Source organism: Labrus mixtus, chromosome 10 (genome assembly GCF_963584025.1).
Source record: "Labrus mixtus chromosome 10, fLabMix1.1, whole genome shotgun sequence".
NCBI classification, from domain to species: Eukaryota; Metazoa; Chordata; class Actinopteri; order Labriformes; family Labridae; genus Labrus; species Labrus mixtus.
Window position 1 is genome coordinate 11,156,174 of NC_083621.1, and position 15,656 is coordinate 11,171,829.

At 42.7% G+C, this 15,656-nt stretch overlaps 4 protein-coding genes across 6 annotated transcripts in view; all 4 read right to left on the minus strand.

The window, feature by feature from the left end:
• The window catches only part of LOC132982000 (protocadherin alpha-C2-like), a 29,312-nt gene that overhangs the window by 7,937 nt on the left and 5,719 nt on the right, over window positions 1–15,656 (minus strand). Inside the window, exon 1 of one of the 3 annotated variants that reach the window (XM_061048209.1) lies at window positions 3–2,552. The exons of 1 other annotated variant lie outside the window; for it this stretch is intronic. In XM_061048209.1, coding sequence (XP_060904192.1) covers window positions 3–2,402 — 2,400 coding nt within the window. In that variant the 5' untranslated portion in view covers window positions 2,403–2,552. Of the gene's footprint in view, window positions 1–2; window positions 2,553–15,656 lie in introns of those variants that run through there. One more of the 3 variants, XM_061048212.1, reaches the window with a different exon arrangement.
• On the minus strand, window positions 3,403–6,305 carry LOC132982556 (protocadherin alpha-C2-like). The gene has a single exon (XM_061049111.1). The coding sequence runs from the start codon at window positions 5,851–5,853 to the stop codon at window positions 3,403–3,405; it is 2,451 nt and encodes an 816-aa protein (XP_060905094.1). The 5' UTR covers window positions 5,854–6,305.
• On the minus strand, window positions 6,889–9,907 carry LOC132982003 (protocadherin alpha-C2-like). Its single transcript, XM_061048215.1, has one exon. It carries the CDS (start codon window positions 9,295–9,297, stop codon window positions 6,889–6,891), a length of 2,409 nt encoding a protein of 802 aa, XP_060904198.1. The 5' UTR covers window positions 9,298–9,907.
• On the minus strand, window positions 12,953–15,456 carry LOC132981995 (protocadherin alpha-C2-like). Its single transcript, XM_061048203.1, has one exon. The coding sequence runs from the start codon at window positions 15,377–15,379 to the stop codon at window positions 12,953–12,955; it is 2,427 nt and encodes an 808-aa protein (XP_060904186.1). The 5' UTR covers window positions 15,380–15,456.

The following is a 15,656-nucleotide window of genomic DNA, read 5'->3' on the forward strand; positions in this document are numbered from 1 at the left end:
ACCTGCAGAGTGGAGGCTGCTGAGTCACTCGTGTCTGTCAGTCCTGTTCCTCTTGGTAAACTGGACACGATGTATCTGGAGCCCTTTGGCACAGGCTGTCTGACCACCAGCTTTCCTTTCCTGGTCTCTGCTAGAAACAGACTGTACCAGTAAGCATCGTTGGAGACCAGAGTGGAGTCTGCGATGGTGGAGTTCCTCTCACTGATCACACTGTTCCTGCAGGGAGCAGCAGCTTTGCTGGGCTTGACTTTCTGACACTTGAGTACGATGGTGACCAATATGGTGATGAGCAGGAGAAATGACACCGAGCCCAGACCGATGACCAAATACAGGTTCAGGTCTGAAAAGATGTCGTACTCCAGAGGAACCTCAGTCATGTCAGAGAAGGCCTTAACTGCAGTCTCCATTGTGGACAGCTTGATGGTGACTGTAGCAGACAGAGCGGGCTCCCCGTTGTCTTTAGCAATAACAACCAGTCTCTGGTGGCGCGGATCTCTGTAGCTGAACATCCTCATAGTCCGGATCTCTCCGTTGTACTGGTCCAGACTGAACAAGGTGGCGTCAGTCACCTGTAGAAACTGGTATGTAATCCGAGAGTTGTGCACCGAGTCTGTGTCTAAGGCTATCACCTTGGCAACCAGAGAGCCTTTATCGGTGGACCTGGGGATCTTTTCCTCCACCACCGAGCCGTGCGCGCGCCATGGAGACACAATGACCGGAGCGTTGTCGTTCTGGTCCACAATGATGATGTGGACCGTGACGTTACTGCTGAGTGGAGGAGAGCCAGAGTCTCTGGCCTCGATGTGGAAAAGAAAGTCCTTCTCAATCTCGTAGTCAAAAGTTTTCAGTGCGTAAAGATTGCCGTTCTCTGGGTTGATGGAGAACAGCATGGACATGGAGGTGTTGGCTATCTCCTTCTCGAGGATGAAATAAACTAGATACTGGTTTTCATGGAGGTCAGGGTCAAAGGCAGTGAGGGAGCTGAGCAGGGCCCCAGGTGCGTTATTCTCCATCACACGTATCGTGTAAAATGACTGAGAGAACTGAGGCACATTGTCATTGACATCCAGCAGCTCTAACGTCATAGTTTCATTGTCAGATAAAGGAGGAGAACCTCTGTCTGTCACAGTGAAAGTGATGTAATATTCTGGGACCTTCTCACGGTCTAACGGCTCTGACACCACTAATTCATAATAGTTATCAGAGGACTCCCTCAGTTTGAAAGGCATATTATCAGGAATATGAAGATCAACCACCCCATTGTCACCTGAGTCTTTGTCACTGACACTAACTACAGCTATCACTGTGTCTATTGGTTCATTTTCTTTGATCGGACTCTGAAATGATTTGATGGATATTTCTGGATGGTTGTCATTCATATCTGTCACATGTATTGTCAGTTTACACTGTCCAGATAATGAGTTAGGCCCCTTGTCACTGGCAATAACCTCCATTTCATAAACTCTAAAGTCTTCATAATTTATCATCTCTTTCACTCTGATTTCACCATTTTCTGAATTCAGGTTAAACACCTGCTGTGTTCTCTCTGATGTATACAAACTGTATGAATACATTATATCAGAATTAGAACCCTCATCTAAATCAGTTGCGTTTAGTTTCATAACTAGACTGCCAATTGGGGAGTTTTCCATCACTTCTACTACATATTTTTCTTTCTCAAATGAAGGGGCGTTGTCGTTCACATCAAGCACGCGAACAATGATGCTGGCTGTACCTGTGCGCGTGGGGACTCCACCGTCCACAGCAGTGAGCATTAGATTATGAACAGTCTGCTGCTCTCTATCTAAAGCTTTTTTCAGAATCAGATCCGCAAACTTTGTCCCGTCTCGTCCTGTCTGAATCTCAATGGAGAAATGTTCACTCGCGCTCAGGTGGTAGTTTTTTACAGAATTCGTTCCAACATCCGGGTCCGCAGCATTATTCAGTGAGAATCTCTCACCAACAGGGCTTGACTCAGAAATGTCCAGATGCATCGTCCCTCTTCGGAAATGAGGAGCGTTATCATTAATATCCGTGATTTCTACTTCTATATTAAACATTCGAATTGGGTTTTCAATTGTAGCGTCCAATCTTAAAAAGCACGTCTTCAGTGCACACAAAAACTCTCGGTCTATTCTTTCTAAAATAAACAGCTCTCCTGTGTCTTTGTTGATGTCGAGGTATTTTTTGTTACCTATAACGTCAATGCGCATTTTCCTTCCCTTTAGTGTCTTCGCGTCTAGTCCCAGGTCAGTTGCTAAATTAGCAACAACAGAGCCTTCTTCCATTTCCTCGGGAACAGAATAATGGGTGACGGTGTATACAATGTCCATGATTGCTGACAGAAAGACCAATAGTGAAACGCACCTTGTCCCAAACATCAATCGAGTGTTGCGAAGCATCGTGAAGTTACAGTATCCAAATCCGTAGAGGTGTTGAAACGTATAAAACGTCCTCTTGTTGAATGGACGAACGAAAAGCAGATCTGAAAAGAAGACGATGTTCACGCTAAGATCAAGGGTGACGTCGTTGTAATAAACATGTCGGAATTCTCTTCCACCAATGAACTATAGTGATTGCGATGACCTCATCGATGAGTGTGTTTTCTTGGAGAGCAGCGACGAGAATGTCTAGTGTTGGGCTTTGCAATTTTTGAAAACAAAAATAACTCATCATAACTCATGCAGAGTGTAATCACCCTATGTAAACATTTTTTTTATTTTTTTTTGACGTAGTTTCAATTTGGATTTCTGAATTTCCATGCGCTATCAGCTCATGAAATTCAGAAAATCTAATGGTTTTTGTTTTGTCTCAATCATTCAGCTCATTTTGTATTTACGTTTTTATTTAACAAGGTTTGGCGTTTATTTTGAATGCAATGATTTTTTTATAAATACTCCTTTATTTGTGATTGGCGATTTTTACGCACAGACGTCTGTGCGTAAAAGCAGTGCCAAACGACAACATCTGAATTATCCTTGGTATTTGATCGGTTTTAGCTGTAGAACGATACTGCGTAATATGGTAACATTTTCCCCAACACCGAGCAAAATACATTAGGTCTATTTGAATAAAGATTGTCCACAAAAAAAACTCCACCCTTGATTAAAAAATGAATTATTTTTACGAAAGCAAAGCATATTAATTTTTCTTTTTATAAAATGAAAACGTATTCTCTTTTTTTTAATTTCTGTGAAATTCAATAAGTATCAAGCTACCACCTTGTTTTAGGACAACAATCCATATGTGGATTTTCAGATTATTTTTTTTAATACAGGATTTTATTTTATGTTAAGTGGTCGATAACTATGCGTAAGAAGTGCAGAGAAGAAATCAAACTATTAACTTTCTCATGTGAAAATATTTTCAGGGCTAAAGTCATTCACGAATGGACTTGATCCGTCATCTCGTGGGACCATGTGAAGAACGTTTATTAGATAGTTTTTCCCATACCTGCAGAGTGGAGGCTGCTGAGTCACTCGTGTCTGTCAGTCCTGTTCCTCTTGGTAAACTGGACACGATGTATCTGGAACCCTTTGGCACAGGCTGTCTGACCACCAGCTTTCCTTTCCTGGTCTCTGCTAGAAACAGACTGTACCAGTAAGCATCGTTGGAGACCAGAGTGGAGTCTGCGATGGTGGAGTTCCTCTCACTGATCACACTGTTCCTGCAGGGAGCAGCAGCTTTGCTGGGCTTGACTTTCTGACACTTGAGCACGATGGTGACCAATATGGTGATGAGCAGGAGAAATGACACCGAGCTCAGACCGATGACCAAATACAGGTTCAGGTCTGAGAAGATGTCGTACTCGAGAGGCACCTCAGTCATGTCAGAGAAGGCCTTAACTGCAGTCTCCATTGTGGACAGCTTGATGGTGACTGTAGCAGACAGAGCGGGCTCTCCGTTGTCTTTAGCAATAACAACCAGTCTCTGGTAGCGCGGATCTCTGTAGCTGAACATCCTCATTGTCCGGATCTCTCCGTTGTACTGGTCCAGACTGAACAAGGTGGCGTCAGTCACCTGTAGAAACTGGTAGGTAATCCGAGAGTTGTGCACCGAGTCTGTATCTAAGGCTATCACTTTGGCTACCAAAGAGCCTTTATCTGTGGACCTGGGGATCTTTTCCTCCACCACCGAGCCATGCGCGCGCCACGGAGACACAATGACCGGAGCGTTGTCGTTCTGGTCCACAATGATGATGTGGACCGTGACGTTACTGCTGAGTGGAGGAGAGCCAGAGTCTCTGGCCTCAATGTGGAAAAGAAAGTCCTTCTCAATCTCATAGTCAAAAGTTTTCAGTGCGTAAAGATTGCCGTTCTCTGGGTTGATGGAGAACAGCATGGACATGGAGGTGTTGGCTATCTCCTTCTCCAGGATGAAATAAACTAGATACTGGTTTTCATGGAGGTCAGGGTCAAACGCAGTGAGGGAGCTGAGCAGGGCCCCAGGTGCGTTATTCTCCATCACACGTATCGTGTAAAATGACTGAGAGAACTGAGGCACATTGTCATTGACATCCAGCAGCTCTAACGTCATAGTTTCATTGTCAGATAAAGGAGGAGAACCTCTGTCTGTCACAGTGAAAGTGATGTCATATTCTGGGACCTTCTCACGGTCTAACGGCTCTGACACCACTAATTCATAATAGTTATCAGAGGACTCCCTCAGTTTGAAAGGCATATTATCAGGAATATGAAGATCAACCACCCCATTGTCACCTGAGTCTTTATCACTGACACTAACTACAGCTATCACTGTGTCTATTGGTTCATTTTCTTTGATCGGACTCTGAAATGATTTGATGGATATTTCTGGATGGTTGTCATTCATATCTGTCACATGTATTGTCAGTTTACACTGTCCAGATAATGAGTTAGGTCCCTTGTCACTGGCAATAACCTCCATTTCATAAATTTTAAAGTCTTCATAATTTATCATCTCTTTCACTCTGATTTCACCATTTTCTGAATTCAGGTTAAACACCTGCTGTGTTCTCTCTGATGTATACAAACTGTATGAATACATTATATCAGAGTTAGAACCCTCATCAAAATCAGTTGCGTTTACTTTCATAACTAGACTGCCAATTGGGGAGTTTTCCATCACTTCTACTACATATTTGTCTTTGTCAAATGAAGGGGCGTTGTCGTTCACATCAAGCACGCGAACAATGATGCTGGCTGTACCTGTGCGCGTGGGGACTCCACCGTCCACAGCAGTGAGCATTAGATTATGAACAGCCTGCTGCTCTCTATCTAAAGCTTTTTTCAGAATCAGATCCGCAAACTTTGTCCCGTCTCGTCCTGTCTGAATCTCAATGGAGAAATGTTCACTCGCGCTCAGGTGGTAGTTTTTTACAGAATTCGTTCCAACATCCGGGTCCGCAGCATTATTCAGTGAGAATCTCTCACCAACAGGGCTTGACTCAGAAATGTCCAGATGCATCGTCCCTCTTCGGAAATGAGGAGCGTTATCATTAATATCCGTGATTTCTACTTCTATGTTAAACATTCGAATTGGATTCTCAATGGTAGCGTCCAATCTTAAAAAGCACGACGTTGTTGTCTTTAAAGGGCATAAAAACTCTCGGTCAATCCTTTCCGAAATAAACAGCTCTCCTGTGTCTTTGTTGATGTCAAGATATTTTTTGTTACCGACAACGTCAATGCGCATTTTCCTTCCCTTTAGTGTCTTCACGTCTAGTCCCAGGTCAGTTGCTAAATTAGCAACAACAGAGCCTTCCTCCATTTCTTCGGGGACAGAATAGTGAGTGACTGTGAATACAGTGTTCATGATGGCAGAAAGCAAAATGAAAAATGCAACGCACCCTCTCCAAAACATGAACGTAGACATCGTCGTGAAGTCACAGTATACAAATCCTTAGAGGTGCTGAAACGTATAGGTTATACAAGCCTTGTTGAAAGGGCGACCGAAATGCGGATCTGAAAGAAAACGTTTCTCACGCTAAGACCAAGAGTGACGTCCATGTAATCAGTATGTATGACTTCTCCTCCACCAATGAACTATAGTGAGTGCGCTTACATCATCAGTGAGTGTGTTTTCTTGGAGAACAGCGACGAGAATAGTCTAGTGCTTGGTTTTGAAAGTTGTGGAAGAGTATTGGACAGAAAATAAATTATATTACAGCTAAACAGTTGAAAGCGCACTTCTTTATGACAGTCTCAAATAGCTGGGAATATTTGATTACTACAGTTTTCAACTCAGATTTCTGAACTCCTTTTGCTGTTTCGCTGTCAAATATCTTTTAAAAACGAAGGAGTAATTTTGACATTGCATAAGACCATATAATCATTTATATAAAGTATTTTGTTCGTTTAACCAACTTCCGCCTAGGGAGTGAAAATATACAGAGTAGTAACTAATTTAAACTATTTCAGTGAGTTTGGCGTCTTTTACGCACGGTCGCCTGTGCGTAAAAGCAATACCTAACGCGATCAAATCACAGTATCGGTTTGCGTATGATAAATAATTGCTGTAACTTCTAACTTCGTATTTAATTTTACGTTAATGTGCACTAGCTTGAAAAACATGCATTGCTGAAGACAAATTTCCACTAATCCAATAGATCCACTAGAATTACGAATACATATAATATATCTCTAACAAAATGAAATAATATTGATTAATTGATTAAATATTGAGAAACATTTCGACATATTCTGAAAGATTAAAATAATTTGAACTGCCATCTTGTTTGAGGAGCTGAATCCACATGTTGATGCTCAATATTCAATTTTTATTTGCTTAATTTTGGATGTGTGAATGCGCTTCATGCGTAACAAAAGTGAAAAGGGGAGAGCAAATAACGTGGTCCTGCACAAGACGTTAATGGCTACTACGGTCACTTCTGATTAAATCTTGTGTTTTTTATACCTGTAATGTGGAGGCTGCTGAGTCACTGGTGTCTGTCAGTCCTGTTCCTCTTGGTAAACTGGACACGATGTATCTGGAACCCTTTGGCACAGGCTGTCTGACCACCAGCTTTCCTTTCCTGGTCTCTGCTAGAAACAGACTGTACCAGTAAGCATCGTTGGAGACCAGAGTGGAGTCTGCGATGGTGGAGTTCCTCTCACTGATCACACTGTTCCTGCAGGGAGCAGCAGCTTTGCTGGGCTTGACTTTCTGACACTTGAGCACGATGGTGACCAATATGGTGATGAGCAGGAGAAATGACACCGAGCCCAGACCGATGACCAAATACAGGTTCAGGTCTGAGAAGATGTCGTACTCCAGAGGTACCTCAGTCATGTCAGAAAAGGCCTTAACGGCAGTCTCCATTGTGGACAGCTTGATGGTGACTGTAGCAGACAGAGCGGGCTCTCCGTTGTCTTTAGCAATAACAACCAGTCTCTGGTGACGCGGATCTCTGTAGCTGAACATCCTCATTGTCCGGATCTCTCCGTTGTACTGGTCCAGACTGAACAAGGTGGCGTCAGTCACCTGTAGAAACTGGTAGGTAATCCGAGAGTTGTGCACCGAGTCTGTATCTAAGGCTATCACCTTGGCAACCAGAGAGCCTTTATCGGTGGACCTGGGGATCTTTTCCTCCACCACCGAGCCATGTGCGCGCCACGGAGACACAATGACCGGAGCGTTGTCGTTCTGGTCCACAATGATGATGTGGACCGTGACGTTACTGCTGAGTGGAGGAGAGCCAGAGTCTCTGGCCTCGATGTGGAAAAGAAAATCATTCTCAATCTCATAGTCAAAAGTTTTCAGTGCGTAAAGATTGCCGTTCTCTGGGTTGATGGAGAACAGCATGGACATGGAGGTGTTGGCTATCTCCTTCTCGAGGATGAAATAAACTAGATACTGGTTTTCATGGAGGTCAGGGTCAAAGGCAGTGAGGGAGCTGAGCAGGGCCCCAGGTGCGTTATTCTCCATCACACGTATCGTGTAAAATGACTGAGAGAACTGAGGCACATTGTCATTGACATCCAGCAGCTCTAACGTCATAGTTTCATTGTCAGATAAAGGAGGAGAACCTCTGTCTGTCACAGTGAAAGTGATGTCATATTCTGGGACCTTCTCACGGTCTAACGGCTCTGACACCACTAATTCATAATAGTTATCAGAGGACTCCCTCAGTTTGAAAGGCATATTATCAGGAATGTGAAGATCAACCACCCCATTGTCACCTGAGTCTTTGTCACTGACACTAACTACAGCTATGACTGTGTCTAATTCTATGTTTTCATTGACTGGACTCTGAAATGACTTAATAGATATTTCTGGGTGGTTGTCATTCATGTCTTCCACCAGAATCTTTATGGTACTCTGTCCTGACAAACTGTTGGCTCCTTTGTCTGTTGCTATAACTTCCATATCATAAATCCTGAAGTCTTCATAATTAAGCATTCCCTTTACAGTTACTTCACCCGTTTTGTGATTTAAATGAAAAGTTGCTTGAGTTTTCTCTGATGTGTACAAGCTGTATGAGTAAATTAACTCTGAATTTGAACCTTCATCTAAATCGGTCGCATTCAGACGAACTACAAGACTCCCAATAGGAGAGTTTTCCATCACACTGAACTGGTAGCTTTCGAACTCAAATTTAGGGGCGTTGTCATTTGTGTCTAAAATATGAACAATAATACTTGCAGTACCAGAACGAGATGGCATACCGCCATCTACAGCTGTAAGAATTAATTTATGAACAGCCTGTTGCTCTCTGTCCAAAGTCTTTTTTAGGATTAAATCAGCAAATTTTGATCCATCTCTCCCAGTTTGAATTTCAATTGTGAAATATTCACTTTCACTCAAGTGGTATGTTTTCACAGAGTTTGAACCAACGTCGGGGTCAACTGCATTGCTCACAGAAAAGCGTTCACCAGCATGCGTAGCCTCTGAAATATCTAAATCTATCGTGTCTCTCCTGAAATGAGGTGCGTTGTCATTAATGTCCAGGATCTCCAACTCGATATAAAATATTCGTTTAGGGTTTTCGATTATTGCTTCAATTTTTATATAACAAGATGTCTTGGCGGGGCACAGAGATTCCCTGTCAATTCGTTCGACAATGTACAGCTCCCCCGTTTCTTTGTTCACGTCCAGATATTTCCGATTAGTGATGGCCTCTATGCGCATTTTCCGCGCGATTAAGGTCTTCACATCTAGTCCCAAATCTCCTGCCAAATTTGCCACAACCGAGCCTTCTTCCAGTTCTTCGGGAACCGAGTAGTGTGTTACAGCTGATGTGTAGTTGAAGGTGGCAACGAGATAAAGAACTGTCGGCACGTACCTTTTCCAATCTTCAGAACCGAGAAAACCTCCCATTGTAACGAGAGATCTGTCTTCCTCGGTGTTATCTTTTAAATTATCAGCAAATGATTTGGTTGTTCTTTAAATCGTCGGTTAACGCTTTAAACGATTGTTGAGCAAAAATATAGAAAAATCCTTGATTTCCAAAATTTTCAGCACCGGGAGCTGTTCACTCGACTTAGTCCCCGTTCAGGGAAATGTCTGCAATGGAGATCGTGATGTCACAAGAGTATATTAGATTGGGGAACAGCGACGCTGCTTGAACAATCTACATTGGGTTTATTGTGTAGACATTTTATGACTGTTTCTTTAGACAGAGTCGACCTCAAGTATTACATATTATTTAGTAAAATAATGAATTTCCGATACTTTTAACTGCAATTCAGCTGGTTTGGCGGCTGTTTTATGTTTTTTTTATTCTTTCAACATTCTCATTCTCAACAAATAAGATCTAAAAAAAACCGGGATGAAATATGTGTTTCAAGTTTAGCAAGAGTGAAGTTTTTTCTACTTGTATATTTTTACTGTAAATGTTCAGTTAACATGTACATTACAAACTAATTAATTTTACTCGTAAAAGTTTAGAAAGCTACATCTTTAAAAAATTTTTAAAAAAGAATAGTAATCTATTTATCATACATGTGTAGGTTTGTGTAGGATATTTTAGTTTCAAAGTGCAACGTTAAAAAACAGACTGTTTTCAGAAAACTTTAAGAAATTTTATATACGAAAATTGTTATTTTTAAGAGTCTTCACATATGTATGATTTGCTTAGACATGGGACTGTTACCTGCAGGGTGGAGGCTGCTGAATCACTCGTGTCTGTCAGTCCTGTTCCTCTTGGTAAACTGGACACAATGTATCTGGAGCCCTTTGGCACAGGCTGTCTGACCACCAGCTTTCCTTTCCTGGTCTCTGCTAGAAACAGACTGTACCAGTAAGCATCGTTGGAGACCAGAGTGGAGTCTGCGATGGTGGAGTTCCTCTCACTGATCACACTGTTCCTGCAGGGAGCAGCAGCTTTGCTGGGCTTGACTTTCTGACACTTGAGCACGATGGTGACCAATATGGTGATGAGCAGGAGAAATGACACAGAGCCCAGACCGATGACCAAATACAGGTTCAGGTCTGAGAAGATGTCGTACTCCAGAGGTACCTCAGTCATGTCAGAAAAGGCCTTAACGGCAGTCTCCATTGTGGACAGCTTGATGGTGACTGTAGCAGACAGAGCGGGCTCCCCGTTGTCTTTAGCAATAACAACCAGTCTCTGGTGGCGCGGATCTCTGTAGCTGAACATCCTCATAGTCCGGATCTCTCCGTTGTACTGGTCCAGACTGAACAAGGTGGCGTCAGTCACCTGTAGAAACTGGTAGGTAATCCGAGAGTTGTGCACCGAGTCTGTGTCTAAGGCTATCACCTTGGCAACGAGAGAGCCTTTATCTGTGGACCTGGGGATCTTTTCCTCCACCACCGAGCCGTGCGCGCGCCACGGAGACACAATGACCGGAGCGTTGTCGTTCTGGTCCACAATGATGATGTGGACCGTGACGTTACTGCTGAGTGGAGGAGAGCCAGAGTCTCTGGCCTCGATGTGGAAAAGAAAGTCCTTCTCAATCTCATAGTCAAAAGTTTTCAGTGCGTAAAGATTGCCGTTCTCTGGGTTGATGGAGAACAGCATGGACATGGAGGTGTTGGCTATCTCCTTCTCCAGGATGAAATAAACTAGATACTGGTTTTCATGGAGGTCAGGGTCAAAGGCAGTGAGGGAGCTGAGCAGGGCCCCAGGTGCGTTATTCTCCATCACACGTATCGTGTAAAATGACTGAGAGAACTGAGGCACATTGTCATTGACATCCAGCAGCTCTAACGTCATAGTTTCATTGTCAGATAAAGGAGGAGAACCTCTGTCTGTCACAGTGAAAGTGATGTCATATTCTGGGACCTTCTCACGGTCTAACGGCTCTGACACCACTAATTCATAATAGTTATCAGAGGACTCCCTCAGTTTGAAAGGCATATTATCAGGAATATGAAGATCAACCACCCCATTGTCACCTGAGTCTTTGTCACTGACACTAACTACAGCTATGACTGTGTCTAAAACTATGTTTTCATTGACTGGACTCTGAAATGACTTAATAGATATTTCTGGGTGGTTGTCATTCATGTCTTCCACCAGAATCTTTATGGTACATTGTCCTGACAAACTGTTGGCTCCTTTGTCTGTTGCTATAACTTCCATATCATAAATCCTGAAGTCTTCATAGTTCAACATTCCTTTAACAGTAATTTCACCAGTGGAAGGATTCAGATTAAATGTTTCTTGTGTTTTCTCTGATGTATATAAACTGTATGAGTATGTTAAATCAGAATTAGATCCCTCATCTAAGTCTGTGGCATTAAGATGGATAACAAGGCTCCCAATGGGAGAATTTTCCATAATTTGTATATTGTAACTTATTTTGTCAAACTTTGGAGCGTTGTCATTTGTGTCTAAAACGTGAACAACGATGCTAACTGTGCCTGTTCGAGCCGGTGTTCCTCCATCTACAGCTGTAAGGATTAAATTATGAACAGCCTTTTGCTCTCGGTCTAAGGCCTTTGTTAATATTAATTCTGCAAATTTTGATCCATCTCTTCCGGTTTGAACCTCGATATTAAAATGCTCACTTTCACTTAGATGGTATGTTTTCACTGAATTGGTTCCAACATCAGGATCCACTGCATTGCTTAGAGAAAATCTCTCTCCTTTCGGCGTTGATTCAGATATGTCTAAAGGTATGACGTCTCTTCTAAACTGTGGGGCGTTGTCGTTCATATCCAGAATTTCTACTTCTATGTTGAATATCCTTAGAGGATTTTCTAGTATTACTTCTAGTTTGAGATAGCAAGATGCAGACGACTTTGTTGGGCAAATATATTCCCTGTCAATCTTCTCAAGAATGTACAGTTCCCCAGTGTCTTTATTCACGTCCAGATATTTCTTACTTGCGATGATATCAAGTCTCATCTTCCGTTGCTTTAGTGTTTTAACATCCAGGCTCAGATCGGTGGCAAGATTGGCAACGACTGATCCTTCTTTCATTTCTTCTGGTATCGAATAATGAGTTACTGAAGCCGATATGTGATGAACGCACGAGACAAGAATAACGAGCAGCACGTACCTTTCGAAAGGCTCCATTGTTACAATGTGTCCCATTGTTGTGTGCGCGTGAACTGCCGTAAAACCGATATCATTTAAATTTCCAGTTATGAAAAAGATTGTTGTTACTGCTTTGATCCCATGAAAGTTTACATAGTACTACTCACGAGGGCATTTAGGCGCTATACAAGAAAACAGCGTTTTAGGATTGGAGTTCAGCACCACGGAGCTGTCCGGTATGCTCACAATGGGCGCGGATGAGAAGGACTATTCACCAATATGGCGTTCATGGGCTGGCATTTTACTTATAAAACAGCGCCACCTTCTGCATTTGACAACACATTGTGTCCATGAAGCAGTTTAAATAAATGATAATGATCAAAGCAGATTACACATGTTTTAACTTATTTATGTTTAAAAAATTCGCAGAAATTAATCAGGTGCTCTATTATGAGTTGTAGCACTCTAAATTGTATGTTAGGACATGTAAAAAAAGTGTTCTTAGTAAGTGGTGTGTACAAAAATTAATCATTTTTGGCCTCTTACCTGCAGAGTGGAGGCTGCCGAGTCACTTGTGTCTGTCAGTCCTGTTCCTCTTGGTAAACTGGACACAATGTATCTGGAGCCCTTTGGCACAGGCTGTCTGACCACCAGCTTTCCTTTCCTGGTCTCTGCTAGAAACAGACTGTACCAGTATGCATCGTTGGAGACCAGAGTGGAGTCTGCGATGGTGGAGTTCCTCTCACTGATCACACTGTTCCTGCAGGGAGCAGCAGCTTTGCTGGGCTTGACTTTCTGACACTTGAGCACGATGGTGACCAATATGGTGATGAGCAGGAGAAATGACACCGAGCCCAGACCGATGACCAAATACAGGTTCAGGTCTGAGAAGATGTCGTACTCCAGAGGTACCTCAGTCATGTCAGAGAAGGCCTTAATTGCAGTCTCCATTGTGGACAGCTTGATGGTGACTGTAGCAGACAGCGCGGGCTCCCCGTTGTCTTTAGCAATAACAACCAGTCTCTGGTGGCGCGGATCTCTGTAGCTGAACATCCTCATAGTCCGGATCTCTCCGTTGTACTGGTCCAGACTGAACAAGGTGGCGTCAGTCACCTGTAGAAACTGGTAGGTAATCCGAGAGTTGTGCACCGAGTCTGTATCTAAGGCTATCACCTTGGCAACCAGAGAGCCTTTATCTGTGGACCTGGGGATCTTTTCCTCCACCACCGAGCCATGTGCGCGCCACGGAGACACAATGACCGGAGCGTTGTCGTTCTGGTCCACAATGATGATGTGGACCGTGACGTTACTGCTGAGTGGAGGAGAGCCAGAGTCTCTGGCCTCGATGTGGAAAAGAAAGTCCTTCTCGATCTCATAGTCAAAAGTTTTCAGTGCGTAAAGATTGCCGTTCTCTGGGTTGATGGAGAACAGCATGGACATGGAGGTGTTGGCTATCTCCTTCTCCAGGATGAAATAAACTAGATACTGGTTTTCATGGAGGTCAGGGTCAAAGGCAGTGAGGGAGCTGAGCAGGGCCCCAGGTGCGTTATTCTCCATCACACGTATCGTGTAAAATGACTGAGAGAACTGAGGCACATTGTCATTGACATCCAGCAGCTCTAACGTCATAGTTTCATTGTCAGATAAAGGAGGAGAACCTCTGTCTGTCACAGTGAAAGTGATGTCATATTCTGGGACCTTCTCACGGTCTAACGGCTCTGACACCACTAATTCATAATAGTTATCAGAGGACTCCCTCAGTTTGAAAGGCATATTATCAGGAATATGAAGATCAACCACCCCATTGTCACCTGAGTCTTTATCACTGACACTAACTACAGCTATGACTGTGTCTAATTCTATGTTTTCATTGACTGGACTCTGAAATGACTTAATAGATATTTCTGGGTGGTTGTCATTCATGTCTTCCACCAGAATCTTTATGGTACATTGTCCTGACAAACTGTTGGCTCCTTTGTCTGTTGCTATAACTTCCATATCATAAATCCTGAAGTCTTCATAGTTCAACATTCCTTTAACAGTAATTTCACCAGTGGAAGGATTCAGATTAAATGTTTCTTGTGTTTTCTCTGATGTATATAAACTGTATGAGTATGTTACTTCAGAATTTGATCCCTCATCTAAGTCTGTGGCATTAAGATGAATAACAAGGCTCCCAATGGGAGAATTTTCCATAATTTGTATATTATAACTTATTTTGTCAAATGTTGGAGCGTTGTCATTTGTGTCTAAGACGTGAACAACGATGCTAACTGTGCCTGTTCGAGACGGTGTCCCACCATCCACTGCTGTGAGTATTAAATCATGAAATGCCCGCTGCTCACGATCTAATATTTTCGTCAAGATTAATTCAGCAAATTTTGATCCATCTCTTCCGGTTTGAATCTCGATACTAAATTGATCACTTTCACTCAGATTGTACATTTTCACTGAATTGGTTCCAACATCAGGATCCACTGCATTGCTTAGAGAAAATCTCTCTCCTTTCGGCGTTGATTCAGATATGTCTAAAGGTATGACGTCTCTCCGAAACTGTGGGGCGTTGTCGTTCATATCCAGAATTTCTACTTCTATGTTAAATATCCTTAGTGGATTTTCTAGTATTACTTCTAGTTTGAGATAGCAAGATGCAGACGACTTTGTAGTACAAATATATTCCCTGTCAATCTTCTCAAGAATGTACAGTTCCCCAGTCTCTTTATTCACGTCCAGATATTTTTTACTTGCGATGATATCAAGTCTCATCTTCCGTTGCTTTAGTGTTTTAACATCCAGGCTCAGATCGGTGGCAAGATTGGCAACGACTGATCCTTCTTTCATTTCTTCTGGTATCGAATAATGAGTCACTGAAGACGATATGTGATGAACGAACGAGACAAGAATAACGAGCAGCACGTACCTTTCGAAAGGCTCCATTGTTACAATGTGTCCCATTGTTGTGTGCGCGTGAACTGCCGTAAAACCGATATCATTTAAATTTCCAGTTATGAAGAATATTGTTGTTACTGCTTTGATCCCATGAAACTTTACAGAGTACTACTCACGAGGGCATTTAGGCGCTATAAAAGACAACAGCGTTTTAGGATTGGAGTTCAGCACCACGGAGCTGTCCGGTATGCTCACAATGGGCACGGATGAGAAGGACTATTCACCAATATGGCGTTCATGGGCTGGCATTTTACTTATAAAACAGCGCCACCTTCTGCATATG

What these genes read in the sequence shown, in the direction of transcription:
- LOC132982556 (XM_061049111.1), bottom strand. Translation starts at nt 5,853, where the DNA reads ATGTCTACGTTCATGTTTTGGAGAGGGTGCGTTGCATTTTTCATTTTG.
- LOC132982003 (XM_061048215.1), bottom strand. Translation starts at nt 9,297, where the DNA reads ATGGGAGGTTTTCTCGGTTCTGAAGATTGGAAAAGGTACGTGCCGACA.
- LOC132981995 (XM_061048203.1), bottom strand. Translation starts at nt 15,379, where the DNA reads ATGGGACACATTGTAACAATGGAGCCTTTCGAAAGGTACGTGCTGCTC.